General features: G+C 39.4%; 2 protein-coding genes and 1 long non-coding RNA gene across 3 annotated transcripts in view; 2 read left to right on the top strand and 1 right to left on the bottom strand.

Annotated features, from left to right (window-relative positions):
- Window positions 1-17,116, top strand: part of LOC146464288 (uncharacterized) — a 221,212-nt gene that overhangs the window by 102,245 nt on the left and 101,851 nt on the right. The gene's annotated exons all lie outside the window — the stretch shown is intronic.
- LOC146464297 (NADH dehydrogenase [ubiquinone] 1 alpha subcomplex subunit 12-like) lies at window positions 32-829 on the top strand. The gene has a single exon (XM_085129999.1). It carries the CDS (start codon window positions 97-99, stop codon window positions 511-513), a length of 417 nt encoding a protein of 138 aa, XP_084986125.1. The 5' UTR covers window positions 32-96; the 3' UTR covers window positions 514-829.
- LOC146464296 (metabotropic glutamate receptor 2-like) lies at window positions 4,603-16,426 on the bottom strand. The gene is made up of 2 exons (XM_085129972.1): window positions 16,212-16,426; window positions 4,603-8,866 (listed from the first exon to the last, which is right to left on the bottom strand). The coding sequence occupies exon 2, from the start codon at window positions 8,707-8,709 to the stop codon at window positions 4,906-4,908; it is 3,804 nt and encodes a 1,267-aa protein (XP_084986098.1). The 5' UTR covers window positions 8,710-8,866; window positions 16,212-16,426; the 3' UTR covers window positions 4,603-4,905.

Here is a 17,116-nt window from a genome sequence, read left to right as displayed (position 1 = left end):
AAGTCCTTTCTCTGAAGAAGAATCCTCGATCCCAAGAAACTCAAAACGAGGTTAGTATTGGTTCATTTGTCGGCCATTTTATCTGTTGCCTCAAATATGTCGTATTTCTTGAATGTGATTCGTAACGAGCTAAATGGCATTAAGTCTGTTGGAGGTTGGAAGGCTGCCTGGTCCAGAATACTAAGAGAATGCTACCTTCGTGTTGGGACCCATGTTGGTACGGATAAATACGGAAACAAGTACTACGAAAACAACAGCTACTTCTTTTCAAGACATCGTTTCGTCTGCTATCCATACGTGGACCGTTATACTTTTGATGCAAGCCAGGTTCCGGCGGAATGGCACCGTTGGTTGCACTGCATGACGGATGATCCTCCGACGAAAGTTCCTCCAGAACCGCGAAAGTTTATCCAGCCGCATGAGCCAAACAAAACAGGGTTCAAAATGGAGTATGTCCCTTACAGCACAACTCGTCCAAAGATCGAGGAATGGGTGCCACCTAAGAACAATTGATTGGGTTTCATTGCCTTTGGAGACTGATTACACCTGGTTGTTTTTATGTACAGACACAGAATATTTGGTATAAAGGGATTTTAATGGTGGAGGACTGTGACATCGATATGGATCATCATTGCATTGTGTGTGAATTGGATATCTCTGAACTGCCCAAAGGATCAATGGGAGAATACAGGACCACCTCCGTCTACCTTATTTGTTATTCATCAAAACTTTTAAAACCTAAACCATGCTGTCAGTTGGAACATTTGAAAATTGTAAGTTGGTTTAAGAGTCAGTGAGTACTTGATAAATATTTTTGGAATGAATAACATTTGTTTGTTTGTTTTTTCTGTCATTATTGTTTGTTTTTCATTTATGTGTTGTTACCATCACATCAACATGCACCTAATGTACCTACTATTGTTAAGCAATGGGTGGGGGAGCTCTTGGCAGGGGATTGACAACAGTTACCTGCACCTAACAGGGATGTTTAGCTGTATAGGTGGACCTTCTTACCAATCTTCAGAGAGGTTTATGGGGTGTTTACACATGAAAACTTTCACCAGTGCAAGTTTCATACCAGTCTGACGTTGTGATCTCATACAGTGTGTACATGAAGGGATAAGATTTCATTCCGCATTTCCATGAAGGGACACTTCATGCGGCCAATATGTTCAACATTACGGCATTACGCCAGTTTGGATTGTATGTCATGCGCTACCCTTCCAGACTCTTGGGAGAATGATTTCATGCCAGAACAAACAGTCAAACTGCCTTTTCATGATATTGGAATGAGTTTTGTACTGGAATGAAAATCTCGCTCCGGTACAGGGACCGAGTGAACTCGCACTGGTACGAGATTTTGTGCTGGTATCATGTAAATGAATATAGACAGGCCATCTGATAGGGTGCGATAAAAAATCTGAAATTGTGCGATATTTTCAGGGTAGATCGTGCAATAAGAAAGGACTATTATGCGGTAGATTGTGCAATAAGAAAGGACTATTATGCGGTCAATTATGCAAATTATGCGATTTTTCCCTCAACTATTTTAAGCTCGTTTTCCCAGGATATTGAGAAAGTAAACCACTTTTATGCTGGTCTAGCGATGATTTTTTCATAAAGGGACAAAAAATAAGCAATTATGAGTGAATTGGGATATAAAAATTTAATTATGACACATACAGTACCGAGCCAACTGTGTTTACGTTTTTGCTGGAGCGATGTGCGCATGTGTGTGCACGTGTATGATCGACATGGAAAGAGTTCGCTCCTTAAGCGTTTTCTCGGTTCTTTGCCGATTACAACCAAAAGTATTGAGCATTTTTAATCAAGAATATGCTGTTTTTGAAGTTATTTGAAAGATTAAGGTACAATCAAGCATAATTTTGTGCATGCAGCGTACTGCTTTAGCGGGGCTAAAAGCGATCGCGCGTGTTTCCATTCTCAGCTTGTGAAACAGCGGCCGAAAAAGCGGCAATCTTTTAGTTTCGCTTCCTTCACTGTTAAATCTGAGTTAAGTGAACAAGTAATCCAGTCATCTGTCACTCTGAGGAAGACACTGTTACAATCCGAAATCAGTTGATAGAAAATGAAGAAAACGTGACATTGCCTTTTGAGATGATCTCGATAACAATGATGCAAATTTGTAACACTACGCCGAAGATGTAAACATTCGCGGCAGCTTTCAAAGTCTGCTAAAAAAAGCCCATCTATACTAGTCGTAAACTGGGTGATGCACTTGGCGTAAAAGAACAAAAGCCCTCTCTGATCAATCAACACAGTGTGGTCTACAAATTTTCATGTCCTCTGTGCGATGCAGAATACATAGGCCTCACAACTCGACACCTTTTTCAGAGAATTGAAGAACACTGTCGCAGTTCTTCATCCATTTGCAGACATCTTCAACAAGATCATGATACCAGCCCTAGATCTCTTGACTTAGCCAAGAATTTCACAGTTCTGAGGAAATGCCAAGGAAAGATGGACTGTCTGGTATACGAGATGCTCCTGATTAAGAAGTACAGACCAAGTCTTAACATCCAATCAGACTCAATACATGCCAAATTATTCACTTGACTTTGGTTTTCCTTTGTGTGAGGTCACTTGATGATTCACTGGCTTAGAACAATAAACTATTGTTTTCAGTTTAGTTTTGTCTACTTACTTATGTAAATTTTCTTCATTTTCTTGATAATGATGACAGGATGTCATCGAAACGTCCTCTCCGCGTTAGTTTTTCTGCTAAATTTGATAATGCAAAGTAGAAAAAAACCATCCCAAGAAATTGTTCTACACTTCTGAAGTTGACGATCGGGCTGGTCACTAGTTTACACATTGTTCAAATTGCGTCATATGATGAAATGAACCCCATCGCCAGAAAGATCACATAAAAATTACTCAAGTTAAAAATAACCAAGTTTGGTTATGTTTCATAAGTTACCTTATTCCAAAATGGCTACCATTTTAATATTCTTTTGTTTGCATTCAAATAAGCCCTTCTTGCATCATTCAAGATAAAATATTCTTTTGATTTTTAAGCTTAAGAACAAAGTGAGAAGGGCTTATTTTTTTAAATGGTAGCCATTTTGGAATAAGGTGTATTGCATGGTAACCAGGCTGTGACCTGTCAAAGGTTGCCCAAATTCCATCCAAATGTCTCTAATTCTGAGATGGCATCCTTCATATCTAAGTCTTGTTTGTCCGATTTTTGAAAGCCTTCTAAATGGTTGCAATCTAACGACAGAATCTCAAACTTGGTCAACTGAATTATTTTAATGTGATCTTTCTTGTGATGGACTCCAATTTCTGATCAAATGAAAATTAAAAATCTCATTCTCAGTCTACATTTGAACTCCAGAACGGACAGTTAGGTCTCAGATTGGATAAGGATCTTTTCTTAATTCTTAATGTCAGAAAAAACCGGTGCAACACTTTTAGTTTCACATCCACAAGTTTTCAGTTTTTGGAAGAATATCTTGCACTGAATGAATTTCAATCACATTCAATTTTTCTTCTTTAGATTGACTTTCAAGGCTAATTACTCTTTTTTGATTTTGTTAATCATCTGTTACAATAACAAAACTACATGAAATTAAAACCTGCACAAAATAAAAAATAAATAAATAGGGAATAGGTGTGTGTCTCTAAAAGCCCTTTCAAAGTTACAATGAACTCATTATTTTATAGATATTCTAATCACCAATGCTCGCTTTCAGATGGCTCCTGAAAATTCACTGCCATTCAATCTCAAGTTTAATTCTATCCTTATTTTTCTGTTACAATTCATTTAAGTGCCCTTATTCCCAATGCACCTTGTAAATAAATTATATTCTTTGCAAAGAGTTACAGTGCAATGAACTCAACCCCCAATATTGATCAGCCAATCACAGGTCACATTTACAACAAAGGAGTCTGGCTTTGGTAGTTTGTAAACCAATCAAAAACGAGAACATTTCAAAGTGTCGGTTTTTTCAGTGGCCCCGGTTGAGTTCGTTGCACTGTAAATCTCTTGAGTTATGCTCGCCAACCTGCAAGGTCTTTAATTATTAAACATCTCTCATTTACTACCAAAATAAATATATTTATAAAATAAACATCATGAGCCACTCAAAAAGAAATATTAATGTTCTGGGAACCATTCAATATAACAGTGAGTTTATACTTTTCCTCTTTCGGTGCTGTGCCTACTAATACTGAAGTACTTTTGCTAGGTTTATTACTGTGCAGGAAAAGTAGATCTTAGCAAGGGCTATCGAAATCCAAAAAGAAAATTGGGGGTAACCACGCATTTTTTAGAGATAAATAAGCAACAATTGTTCTAAAAAGCAGTGCAATACAAAGCAATGTATGGGTTGTTGTTGTTGGTGGTTTTTTTTTTTTTTTTTCAAAATTGAAGCTTTATTATCACCAAAAAATGCACGGTTACCCTCAATTTTCTTTTTGGATACCAAGAGCATTCGCTAAGTTCTGCTTTCTCCGCATAGTTTTAAACCGCGCAAAAATATTCCTGTATTAGTAGGCACCACCCATAGGAAAACCGAGTATCTCGAGATGGGCAGAACGTATGCGCAGTAACAAAAGTAGGCACCGTCCTAAAGGGACTTTTTCACATCTCACATTGAGTAGGTATGAATTGGGATTCTGTGAAGAGTAAAAAAATCTAACAAAGAATGTGTTCCTAAGTTGCATGATAGAGTTACAGTTTGGGTGTGATTACATTACAACTTTCCATTTCATGACAATTGCATTTCAACACATTTGTATTACGATAAATTTTCACTCAAGCATCGCTCAAAACAGTCATGTTTTAAAAACACAAGATAATCACATTCTTAACATTACATGACTGTCGCACATGAAATTTTATTAATTAGCCCAATTTTGGGAGCTGTCAGTAGATTAAGATTACAGGAGAGTTTCTAGTTCTTCATCACAGAGAAGTTTATTTGTCTCATTTTTTGCATCTCCATTTGTCAAAGCATAGCAAACGCTCCCATTGGGCTGAGTATTGACAGTTAAATCCTTCTCCCTCACAGCATTACAATTCCTTCCATTTTGCAATGACTTGTTTCGCTGTTTTGGCGACGGTTCTGATTCAAAACATTCTTCCTCGGGAAAGGCGCTGAGAAGCGAAGGCAAGCTAAGTGATTCACACTTATAATAACTGGGATTTCTCAGCCGTTTTACAGGCTTATTATCGTTCACATCTAGGAAACTGCTGGCAAGAAATTTCTCGCTCGTTGTCAAGGTAACAGAAACCCCAGACTTCCTCTTCCGGCTGTTGTCATTGTGTTGTTTTCCTTTAACGTCCGACGACTTACGGTTCTTTTTATTCTTTGCTAAGTGCTCGCAAAAGGCGTCCAATAAGAGTCCCTTTTGGTGTGGGGCCTTAAGAAGGTCACTGCCGCAACTTTGGCATCGCATTTCCCGCAAGATGCTAGTTTTGTGGTTTGGCTCTCTTATTTGAATTTCATCTTGCATATTAAAAGTACATGTGGTAGAGATTTCATCTTCGTAAAGACCGTTAGCAGGCGTTGGACCACCTTCACGGCACGAGTTGAAATCGTTATCTTCCAAGTCGTCTCCAATAGCTAAAGACATGGGTAATAAGCCATCTGTCTCACAATGGTTAAGATCATTGCCTTCTTCGACGTCTAAACGACTTCCTTTCGATTTAACGCTGTCTCCAAACTCCGATTGCAGCTCTTCTGTTTCTTCATAAAGCGGATGATCATCGAAAACAGCATCATCTTGGCTAGTAAAGTTACTCCCTACCTGTTCAATCTCGCTGCCTTCTTCGATCATTTCCATAGAGACAAGACAATTGGGTCCCGGAAGGCTCCCCCGCCGGCGAGCTGCCAACAGCCGAGGTGCCCGCTCGGGACTTCGGTCGGGAGTCCCTCGGTATCTGTACAACATGTCGGGGCTCAGCGATAACGAACGCTTCGTTTTCTTGAACTTTGGTGGCACTTCGTCGCTGTTGTCACTGTCTTCGATTCTGTTCATTTCTATAGCAGGCAAGGAATTAATCCGGGTTTTTGTGCTTTCTCGAGTAACTTTATTATCCATGTTGGAATCGACGCTTAAACGCCTTACAAACGAAGCAGAAGGGGAAATCGTCCCGAGACGGATTGTCGATGAACGCGGTTGCATTGGAACGTTCTTCTCTGGACGCCAGAGTATTATGTACAACTTAGGTACAAACATGCAACAGAGAGTTGAAGACCCGCCAATGATAAACACAAAACATGTAATAGTGGTTCTGTAAATACCTCTTGTTCCGATATATGTTGGAATGAAAATTGTCACCACAATACAAGTTATCACCATTGTGAAGGTGATAAATTTTGCCTCGTTGTAGTTTTCAGGCAATTTGCGCGTGCGAAATGCTTGATAGGTGCAAGTCAATGCAAGACCCGCATTGTAAACCCACCAAATTGCTGTGCAAATGTCTGGCATATCCTTACATTGTTTCAGTACCTCTTTTTTGCTGTCCGAGATTAAGAGTTTGCTTCCGGTCTCGTTAAAAAACACGCATCCTCCACTTATTAAACACTCCACCACTGCCAGGCAAATGACCATCAAAAGCTGCCATTTCTTAGAAAGGCAACTGGGTGTTCCAGTTTTTAAGAGTTTGCGGTTGAAAATCCTGGATATGCGATTCGTTTTGGTCAAAAGTGTTCCAGCAATAAGAGAAGGACACAAGCCCGTCACAAATGGAATGGCTCGACAAACTTGATCAGTTCGATCGGCGAGAAATACAAGCGGGGTTAGGTAGCACCAGGCGATTCCAAACAAAAGTATATAACATAGTTCCTTGCTAGAAGCTCTTACCACCGGAGTGTCGCGGTAGAGATAATACACTACAAAGGTGCAAATGACCGCAAACACACCAGCCCCTGAGATACAAATGATTATAACGCCTAAAGTGTCAGTCCAGCCCAAAGAGGTTGGTTCTATGGGTTCGCATCGGGAGTGGTTCATATTTGGCCAATAACCTTTCTGGCAAGGAATGCAGTCATCCATGTTGGTTCGATTTGTGATGGTGTTTCCACTGCAAGGCCGACACTTCCAACAGCATTTAGCGTGGTTCTTCTCCGCGTTTTTGTGAAATCCAGGGGGGCAAGCCTTGCTACAGCTGGAAAACGGAATGCCCTTCTCGGTGTGGTTTTGCAGGTTTTTGCCCAACGTTTCGAGGACTGTCAAATTAAGATCAAGGCAGGAACTTGACGAGACATTTTTACCGAACACGTCACATTCGCGAGATCCCCATTTGCCAGCTTTCACAAAGTCGTAATTGCCCCCTCCTAGCTTTAAATGCTCAATATCGTATACCCCGATCGCGTCTCCAAGTTCGTCGAAAGAGAAATGTTCTCTAGACTTGCCGGCGAATCTCACGCTTTGCAAGAAGTTTCGAAAATCCTGTTGTTTTAGGTTCTGTTTGATCTTGGGTGAACAGTCTTTATGGGGCTCGCAACCTAACATGTCGTGCAAAGCATACGCGACAGCTAACACTGCGTCCATTACGTATTGTGCTTTAGGGTAATGTTTAAAAGTGTGTCGATAGAAGGCGGGATTGTGAGCCACTTTCAAGTATTCATACTCCCGCATCCAGGGATTTCGCTTACGCCTTTTGTCATTAAAATTCGTGAAGTACTTATCAAATTCGTTTATATGCGCAACCTCGGGTACCACTCCAAACATTCCTCGTAAAATGTCCTCGTTGCCTTTAAGAACTTGCTTCGAATCCGCCCAAGCATCTGAGCCGATCCACACGTATTTTTCATTTGCCATGTACTTATGCTGTCGAAATTTATCGATCAAAATGTTCGCGTCGTGAAGTTGCGCAAACATGATCACAACCCTGGCCTTAGGGTTGGCTTTCATTTGTTTAAAAATCCTCTCGAAATGTTGATCTGTCGAGCGCTTTGTAAAGCGCTCGTCTACCGGAATGCACACATCGTAGCTGTTACCAAAGCTATCGAGAGCGTGTTTAAACGCCTCGATGCCAGAGCGTCCGTATTCGGTGTCCGAAGCTAGCGTTATCAGATAGTTCCACTTCATTGCGCGTACTAAATCCGCCATGACTTTCGCTTGTAGCATGTCATTAGGTACCGTTCTCAAAAAATACCGGAATCGCACTTTGTTACTCAGTAGACTGCTTGTCGACGCATAGCTGACAACAGGGACGTAAAATAATCCACAGAGGTTTGTTACCGCCATTGAAACGCCGCTATATGCCGCTCCGACAACGGCAATGGTTTGGAATTTTTTCTCGGAAGGTTGTGACGCGGAGCAATGGTCTTGAACGTGAGCGTTGCGAATGAAGGAAAAGTTCAGAGATTCACGAACGGCATAGTCTGCACTTCCGCAGGTATCCTTGATGTCCATACCAATTGTGATGTTTGGTAGCACAAGGTCTTTAAGTGGCCCTTCATTTAACATATCCATAGTAAAAAGCATGGCTTCAACCGCTTCAAAACCTCTGGTGTTTAACCTTCCTTGGCAAGTGAAAGAATTAGGATCTTGCTGTTCCTCGGCCTCAGTAGGAGAGAAATGCACTGGCGATAGACCACCAATTATGAAATCTCCCTTGATGAAAACGTAGCTTAAACTTTCGGTTTTCTCTTTGGACTTGACGGGCTGAACAACTGCAAGCTGACTCGAGAACCAGATTAAGCAAAAAATAATGAGCTTTATCCTCGCCATTTTTGTTTTCTCGCACCGCGCGGATTTGTTTTGATGCCGTGAAAACGGAACTAAGAGACCAGCTGGATGCTCACAGAGATTTTTCCATTGTGGCCAAAGAGTTTTTCTGATGACACGTTGCTTGTTTTCTTATCTGGTGTCGGACGGAGTACAAGTCCTGTAATTAAACAAAAATGGAAATGCAATAAACCCGGAGGTCAAAACTGTCATACAGTGTTCAAAAGCCCTTCAAAACAACAGGCGTTTTTTAGAATGCTAAGAGGTTCTAAACATAGATTGGCTCCAGAACAATAGAGGTTTGGAAAAGCAAAACGGAGGCGTACAGTCAATTCCCATAGGAAAGTATTTTTCAATTTAACAAGACTGACATCTTTACGAGCGTAACAAAATCAGCGCCGTGGTTATTGACTATGGAACATCACGTTTGAGTTTCATGTTCAATTTTTGCGAAATCGAAGAGAAAAACTGGAAAGCGATTGCTTCTGTCTCGTAAAAATGCTGTTGTGATAGATGAAATCTTTGGCAAGTTTTTTTTTCGTCGTATTTGATTTGTCTGATTTGAATTGCAGACATTTCCTATTGTAACCAGTTCTTTTGTGTTTGCCCTTCGCGTTTTATAATTAAGGCTGGCAATTGATACGATTAAGGTAACTCGCTTTTCAGTCAATATTGCACGTTCACGAGTCTACTCACGTATTCACATCCAACGCTGGGTCCGGATGATAACCATGTCAACCGCACGGGGTTCTTTCAGTGACATCGATCGTGGTTAACTACTTGATGCTCGCACAGCGAAAACTTAATAAATTTAAAACGTGTTGTTCGCAAATTACAACAAATCTTTGTGATATATAACAAGGGCTGATGCCTAATTCGGTTATCTAAGCACAAACATTAAAACGTGGTGTTGATCGAGCTGGTTCAACACCAAAAGATGGTCGGTTAATGAGGTCTTTAAATTTGACAGGACGGTTTAAGCTCCGATGAGTTAATCCGGTTTACAGCTTTCCGCTTTTCATTGTGGTAAACTGTTGATGAAAGATCGCTCGACAAATTGAAATCTTGACGATAACGCAGGAAGCCGTAATTGATTTGGCAATGGTGCACTGGAAAAATCAGTTGTGGTACAAAGTCCGTGCCACTTCGTGCCTAATGATTGCAGCTTTTCCAAGACAGTTGAATATTCGTGGGTTGACTGTCTTCCACTTAGAAAAAAAAATGGAGGTGTTGATCTTCGCGGATATTTGAGGATTAGAAATGACTCGAAACAACGGCAGACATGAATCATTAAACTTTTCCTTAAACGCTTTGTTATGATAAATTAGCCTTCGCAGCCAGTAGCGCCTGGCACGGTATACAGCTGTTTCGACAAAGGTTGTCCAAAAAAAGCGTAAAAGCGTACACGACAATGCCGAAAGGTTGTCTGGAAAATACCCAATAAATTTTAATGAAAGCTCAGAATCCATAATTCCCCGACCGTACAGCAAAGACTTGAGATGGCGAGCAATATGGATTCTGCGCTTTTATTGAAATTTATTGTGTATTTCCCAGACTTAACCTTTCGGCATTGTCGCGTACGCTTTAAGCTTTTTTTGGACAACCTTTGTCGAAACACCTGTATACAATTATTTATACACGGTCAATGAGAAGAGCTTCATATGCAACGTATAAATTGCTGTTTAATTTTAAGAGGCTTTTTCCGAAATTAATTTTCTTGAGTAGATGTGCGCTTCCTTTGCTACTATTTTAAACGATCGAACTGGTGAATGAGTCGAAAAGTGGACGACCAAAACGTGCGTGCTCAATACTATTGAATGGCGATGTTGCGTGATACAAAGGGTAGAATTTTTACTCGCTTTCTGTCCAGACTATAAGCGCTTAAGTCCTTTGTAATTTTCTCGGTTCGTGTAAAATTCCCTTTTGAGTGGATTTTGTCAACCAAACTCTCATTGCCGTCTCGCCAGGTAAGGTTTTTTTTTTCGTTTTGTTTTCCAAGAAAAAAAAATATTTCAAAGAATCCGACTAAGAGTTTGTCTTTTCACGAGATCCTTTTTAGCACCTAGTGGGTGGTACGACTTGAAGACGGTCATTACCATGTCTGAAAAATATACTAATGAGGAACTAGGTATGAAACGAAAACAGCCGTAACTCAGAGAGAGATTCACAGAACCTCTTTTAAACTCTTGTAAAAATGTTAAGAGCACAACAGGCTAGGTCGCGTGTAAGTCTATCAATCCTATTTTCACTCGCCCTAACTATCTGTAGCGATTGAATACCAAAGCGATCGTTTAAAAATTAAATTTTGGATTCTGCCGAGATTTTGATTGGACTTTGGTATATTCTCTTATTATTTGATTTAATTTGATTTTTTTTTGTACTTAATGATTTCTTCGAAAAACTGTACATGTTGTACAAACATGCATATGTCGACTCGTTGATCTTTCTCGTGTCGCTAAACCTCACTGTTCTTCGATCGCCACCTTGGGAAATAGTTGAACTACAAGCTTCACTCAATTTTGTTGCCTCGACAACACATGTATTAAAATTCTCCCCTTGTTGAAATTGTTTGCAGTAAACTGATTTTGTTTCGTTGCGGCGGGCAAACGCTAAAATTATCCTCTGTTGGGTTGGACAGACAGTATAATTTTCTTTCGTTGGTGTGAACGTTATTGGCGGAACAGTTCATAATTAAATTTTGTGTTCTTAGAGAAGACACATTTAAATTTCATTTTGTTGGGGTTCAGTGTAAATCTTAATCACCATGGACAGACAGAAATTTTTTAATGTTGTTGTTGGAATAGACAGACAGTAAAATTTTGTTTTGTCGAAGTGAACAGACGGTAAAATTTTGTTGTTTTGTCGAAGTGGAAAGACAGTATTGAAATTGTATTTTGTTGAAGTGTATCAGATAGTAAAATTTTGTTTTAATTTGGACAGACAGCAAAGGCCTCAATGTGTTTACTGACTGAAAAAATACATGTATCAAATACCCTGCTCTTTCACTTGTTTATTAGATAGTGCGTAACTTTTATAGTATTTAAAAAATGTTTATTACTGTCCAAACTAAATACGATACTTGAAAGCTAAGAGAACGTCGTTTTATCAGTGCAAGACTCTGGCCAGCGGTTGGTCGCCAGTTGGTCTCCTGGCGACCAACCGCTGGCCAAAGAACCTGAGAACTCTTGGTAGTCTTTAGCGTGAACGGTTACCAAATTCTTTCGCGTTTATCTTCTGGAAAAAAGGGAATGAAAACTTTGTTGCCCACACTAACGCTTTCGGGATTTTTTGACCACCCGGACGGTAGGCACAGAAATAACTATGCTACTCTTTAGCATACGGACAACAAAAAATATGTCCATTTCTTATGCTGCAAAGTTGAGCTAAAGTCATCTAGGTCTAGGTCTTGGCGGATAATTGGAGCAAAAAAGCATAATTATAATATATATATTTAGCCAAGCCTGAAAGCGGAGCTCCAATTTTTTTCATAGCATTTATAGAAATCTGCTTAGCGTACGAACGTAATAACGTTACCACTTCCTCATCCTTTCTGCAGTTATATCTATTTTTATTATATGGCTGGCTCCGCGAGCGGGCAAGATGAGTCAAATCCTGCGCTGTGATTGGCTACCCGAGCGGGCAAGATGGAGCTATCTTGCCCGCTCGGGATTACCCGTTGCCCGTCCGCTTGGCATCGAAAGTTTAATCCCAACAACAATGCGGGTTTTCTTCGATTTTCTCGTTGTTTTGGGGGAAAACGCTCACTAAAAAGTTCGGTAAACTCTCAACATTTACCTAAAGGAAAGGAAAGAGAATGGAATCGTCCTGGTGTAGTGAAAACTTTGTTTCAGCTACAATGAATGTGAGTTGAATCGGTGAGTTGCTCTGGGTGTAGTATTTTAGATAGAATTGATTTTGAAAAACTTATTGTCTCAAGTCGAGTGCCAAATTGATAAGTTCTCTAGGTTTGCAATGACTGTATTTAAATCATTGCGTAGTGGAAGTTGCGGTTAGTGTTTACAGCAGTTCAGAAAAGTATTTTTTTTAAGTTCGCCGAAGAAGCTCACGTTTTTAATTTAGCCGCGTCTTGCTTGTTGTAAACAACAAAATCTTGTCAAAGTTTCGCCCAGTTTTCTGATTTATCTGCTCTTTTTTTCGGCTTATGTTTGCATATAATCTCAAAATCTATTGTTTCATTCAAGAATTAATGATTGGAAGCCGAAAACTGTGTAAAAAATTTTTATTATTTACGCCACCGCGCGATCGGCTGAAAATAGCGAGTTTGCCGGATTCTATTCACATCTTCCCGCTCATGCGAAAATCTTAATTTTTCGTTCTCAATAATTGTATACTCCCTTTAAGCCATTATAAAGTTAGAACCCTAAGATAATTTAGGATTCCTTGTTTTCCACGATTACATGCTAATCCAAAAATGCACTGAAAATAAATCTTGCACCGGCCGGCTAATGAAGAATTTCTTTCCGAGAAGAGCAGTTTCATGTCGTGTTTTGTTTTGTTGTTGTAGTTTTAACTTGATGGTAAAGCCATACAATAAATCCTTTATTGACCAAGCTTGTTCGGTCAAGATGGCTGGATATTGGCCTCGTTCTTTTTTTGCGTTTTTATGGACCTCGACGAAAAACGCAAAAAAAGAACGTGGCCAATATCCAGCTATCTTGACCTCACGCTTGGTCAATAACGCATATTTAGTGCATATGCAGCGAAAACTGTCCATCAATAACAACAACAATGTAATACAGAGGGCGGCGAAAATACTCGCTCCAGATTGGCTGAGCACGACAGTTCTACATTTCGTTGGTCTCTTCATTTTGTGTCCAAAAACAACGAGTTCTTTCAAGTTCTTTGGAATTCGACTGTTTAAGCCGAGTTGTTTGTACCACAAATACATAGAAATCAATTGCTGCAGCTAGAAAAAAAATTCTTAAACGTTAAGTTTTCGTGTCTTACAAGAAACAGCAAAATATCATTTGCGTCAAAGCTAAAAACTTTTATCGGATTGACATTTGTTTAGCTGAAAAACTGAAATCAGTCATGACGAACAAGTGCTTTCACCTCGCTACTTCTTCTTACAACGAATGATAACCGAGCATAACAGTGTCCTTTTGATGGGAAGAAGGAGCAGGTCAAATTCAGTGGAAGAAATTACTCCGTAAGTTCCTTCTTTAGATCCACCGTTTGCTATTTTTATCGATCTATTTTCGCGGATTTTCAAGCGGTAGGAAGCTTCACAGCGCAGGTGAAAAATAATTTATGCCTGACATTAAGTTTTATCGTTGTTAGTTCACTCCTGAATTAAACTTATATTCTCTCTTCATTACATGTGTAAAATTTACAACTCAGTCAATATTCCTCCTACTGAAATCCAAATAAACGTCAAGAAAAGGAGAACACGGGGAAATCACTCTTGGTTGCTCGGCACAGATCTTTAGTGTGTTTACAATTGAATGAGAACCGTGCGGTGCGAACGAAACTGCCCCGAAACAAAATGTTCAAAAATTAGTTTCTCTACGAATATTTATCCTATCGAAGCGACTGAAGTATATTTGTAAAGCTTAAAACACGTAAATTAAAGAAAAAAAACATTGATTGTTGCTCAGAAACGCATTAGACTTGTCTAGTAAACAGCTAGCAAGTTGCCTAAATTGGTAGGAGTTGCGTTCAAGTTAACAGAGAAAGAAAAATTCACCTTCGTTTGCTCATGTTCTCCACAAATTCCTTAAATTAGGTCATTTCACGTTGTTGTTTTGCGGAGACGGCGAAGAAATGTATCAAAATTTAATTGCGGAGTGATTGTTTTTGTTCAAATGTTGTTGCTACCGTCGTCGTTGCTTGACAGGGTTACCAGACTTATTTGGCGCTCGGATAAAAATGTTTGAAAAATCATAACTCAGTCAATAACGTTCCTACTAAAATAATTCTGGACCTTACAAAAATTTTGACACTTTAACGCTTGGTTGTAAAGCGAAATATCAGAGCGTTTTTAAAAAAAAAAAAACTTGTGCGTGTTTATACAGTCCAAGCGCATGAAGGCAGAGCGGCGCAAATGTATTGCATGTACACAGCTCAAAAACAAAATGTTCAAAAAATAATTTCTCTGCGAATATCAGTGGTATTACGGGTAAAATGTGTAAAGCTTGAAGCACATAACACAAAGAAAAAATATCAATTGTTGTCTGGAAGAAAGCATTTTAAGTTTACAAATGATTTGTAAACGACCGTCGAATTACACGTCATGATAATATTTTTGGTGTACTGAGCAACTGAGCGACCCGGGGAAAATGTTTGAAAATTCAAAACTGTGTCAATTCTGCTCCTATAGCAATAATTCTAGTCTCTATATAAACGTTAACGAATGGAAAATATTGGAAAATAGTCTTTGGTGTTTGGTAGAATTATTTTAGAGCTTTTAAACTTGCGTGCGTTTACAAACACATGAGAGCCGTGTGGTGCCATGAAAACAACACGACCACGAAAAAATATTTTTCAAAACTGACTTATAATTTCTACACAAATATCGATGGTATCGTGAATTTACAGTGCGTCGCACTGTAATTGACGATTGAAGCATCTGTCAGTAAAGCCTTAAACACGTAAAATAAAGAAAAATTATCGATTATTGCCTGGAAGAAAGCATTTTCGTTTACAAATGACCTGAAAACGGCCCTCGAATCACGTAAACATGATATTTTCTGCGAGAGCAAGGTAGCTCCCGGGGAAAAATGTTTGGAAATTCAAAACTGTGTCAATTCTGCTCCTATAGTAATAGTTGTAGTATCTAAATAAACGTTAACAAATTGAGAATACGGGAAAATAGTCTTTCGGCTTATGGTACAATTATTTCAGAGCTTTTGAACGTGTGTGTGTTTACAAACACATGAGAGCCGTGCGGAGCGAATGAAAAAAAAAAACGGTCATGAAACAAAATGTTCAAAAATTAATTTCTACACGAATATCAAAGGTATCGAGAATTTAATAAACGATTAAAGTATCTGTGTAAAGCTTGAAACACGTAGCATAATAAATTATCAATTTTTGCCTGGAAGAAATTATTTTAATTTACAAATGATCTGTTTAAACGGCCGTCGTAATTACGTAAACATGGTATTTTTTGCGAGAGCAAACAGCTCCCGGGGGAAAATGTTTGGAAATTCAAAACTGTGTCCATTCTGCTCCTAATTATTAATAATTCTAGTCTCTAAATAAACGTTAACAAAAGGAGAATACAGAAAAATACTCTTTGGTGTTTGGTAGAATTATTTAAGAACTTTGAAAATTGCGTGTGCTTACAATCACATGAGAGCCGTGCGGTGCAAATGAAAAACACGGCCACGAAAGATATTTTTCAAAAATTAACTCCTCCTCGAATATTAGTGATATCGAAAGCGATTAAAGTGTCTTTGTAAAGCTATTTTAGAGATCTGAAAGTTGCCATAACTGATCGCAAACGGGTGATATAGACAAATGTGAGGTTTCTTTAAACTTACTTTTCCGGCCGGCCTGCTCTAACTTGCTATCTATCGCTCCCTTTCAGGTTGAACTTTGCTTAATCGTCCCCGCTTTTCTGATTTCTTTTACTCTCTCTTTCTCTTCTTTCTACGTTTGTCAGCATATCCAACGAAAACATATAAATTGACTTTGTATTTTGTGTTCTTTATCGATTCTTTATCATTTCTGTTGTAAACGCACCTCGCCATGCAACTTCCCGCCAAACAAACACGGGCGCATTAGCATTGTGGGATTGCGTACGGTCGGACGGACGGCGTACGGGTGGACAAAAGACGTCATAACCAAAACCAAAATTTTTCGCTTTCACGGGTTACCAAATTCTCTTAGCTATGGGGCTCCGCTCCGCGCCTCCGGCGCGTGGAGCTCCGCTAATAATTTCATCGGGCATTGTAGCGTATTTTGTGGGCTAAAATGGAAAATTCAGCGGGCTAAAATATATTTTAGCCCGCTGCTCTAAGCCAATGAGAAACAAGAACATAACGTAGCCAGCCAATCAGAACTGGAAACCATTTAACTGTTCGCGCCGCTTTCTTGCTTGTTTGACTGGAAGCGCTGCCATCTGCAAAAAAATGGTTTTGAGCTACAAAATGGCTGAAAAACCTAACGAAGAAGCAAATTCCCAGTAGTTTCAGCTAGCTAGAGAAAAGGACTTACAGAAACTGGTGTACGATGGTGGAAATAATGCCTGTAGTAGCTCCATGGCCGGCGGCGAGGTGAAGGTAAACAGTTTATCTTCGTCGAGCGAAACCCGCTCAGTTTAGCACTTGCAAAATTAATTTTAACACTTGCCAGTGACCATGTTTTCACTGCTCGCAAAATTCTGTTATTTTCCCTTTGAAAACTTAGAAGTAATATTCTCTCGACAAATTTTGCGGTGTTCTGT

This window comes from Pavona decussata, unplaced genomic scaffold (assembly GCF_977016875.1).
Source record: "Pavona decussata unplaced genomic scaffold, jaPavDecu1.1 SCAFFOLD_166, whole genome shotgun sequence".
NCBI lineage: Eukaryota > Metazoa > Cnidaria > Anthozoa > Scleractinia > Agariciidae > Pavona > Pavona decussata.
Note: the sequence above shows the minus strand (reverse complement) of the source record. Positions and strands in the feature narration are given on the sequence as shown.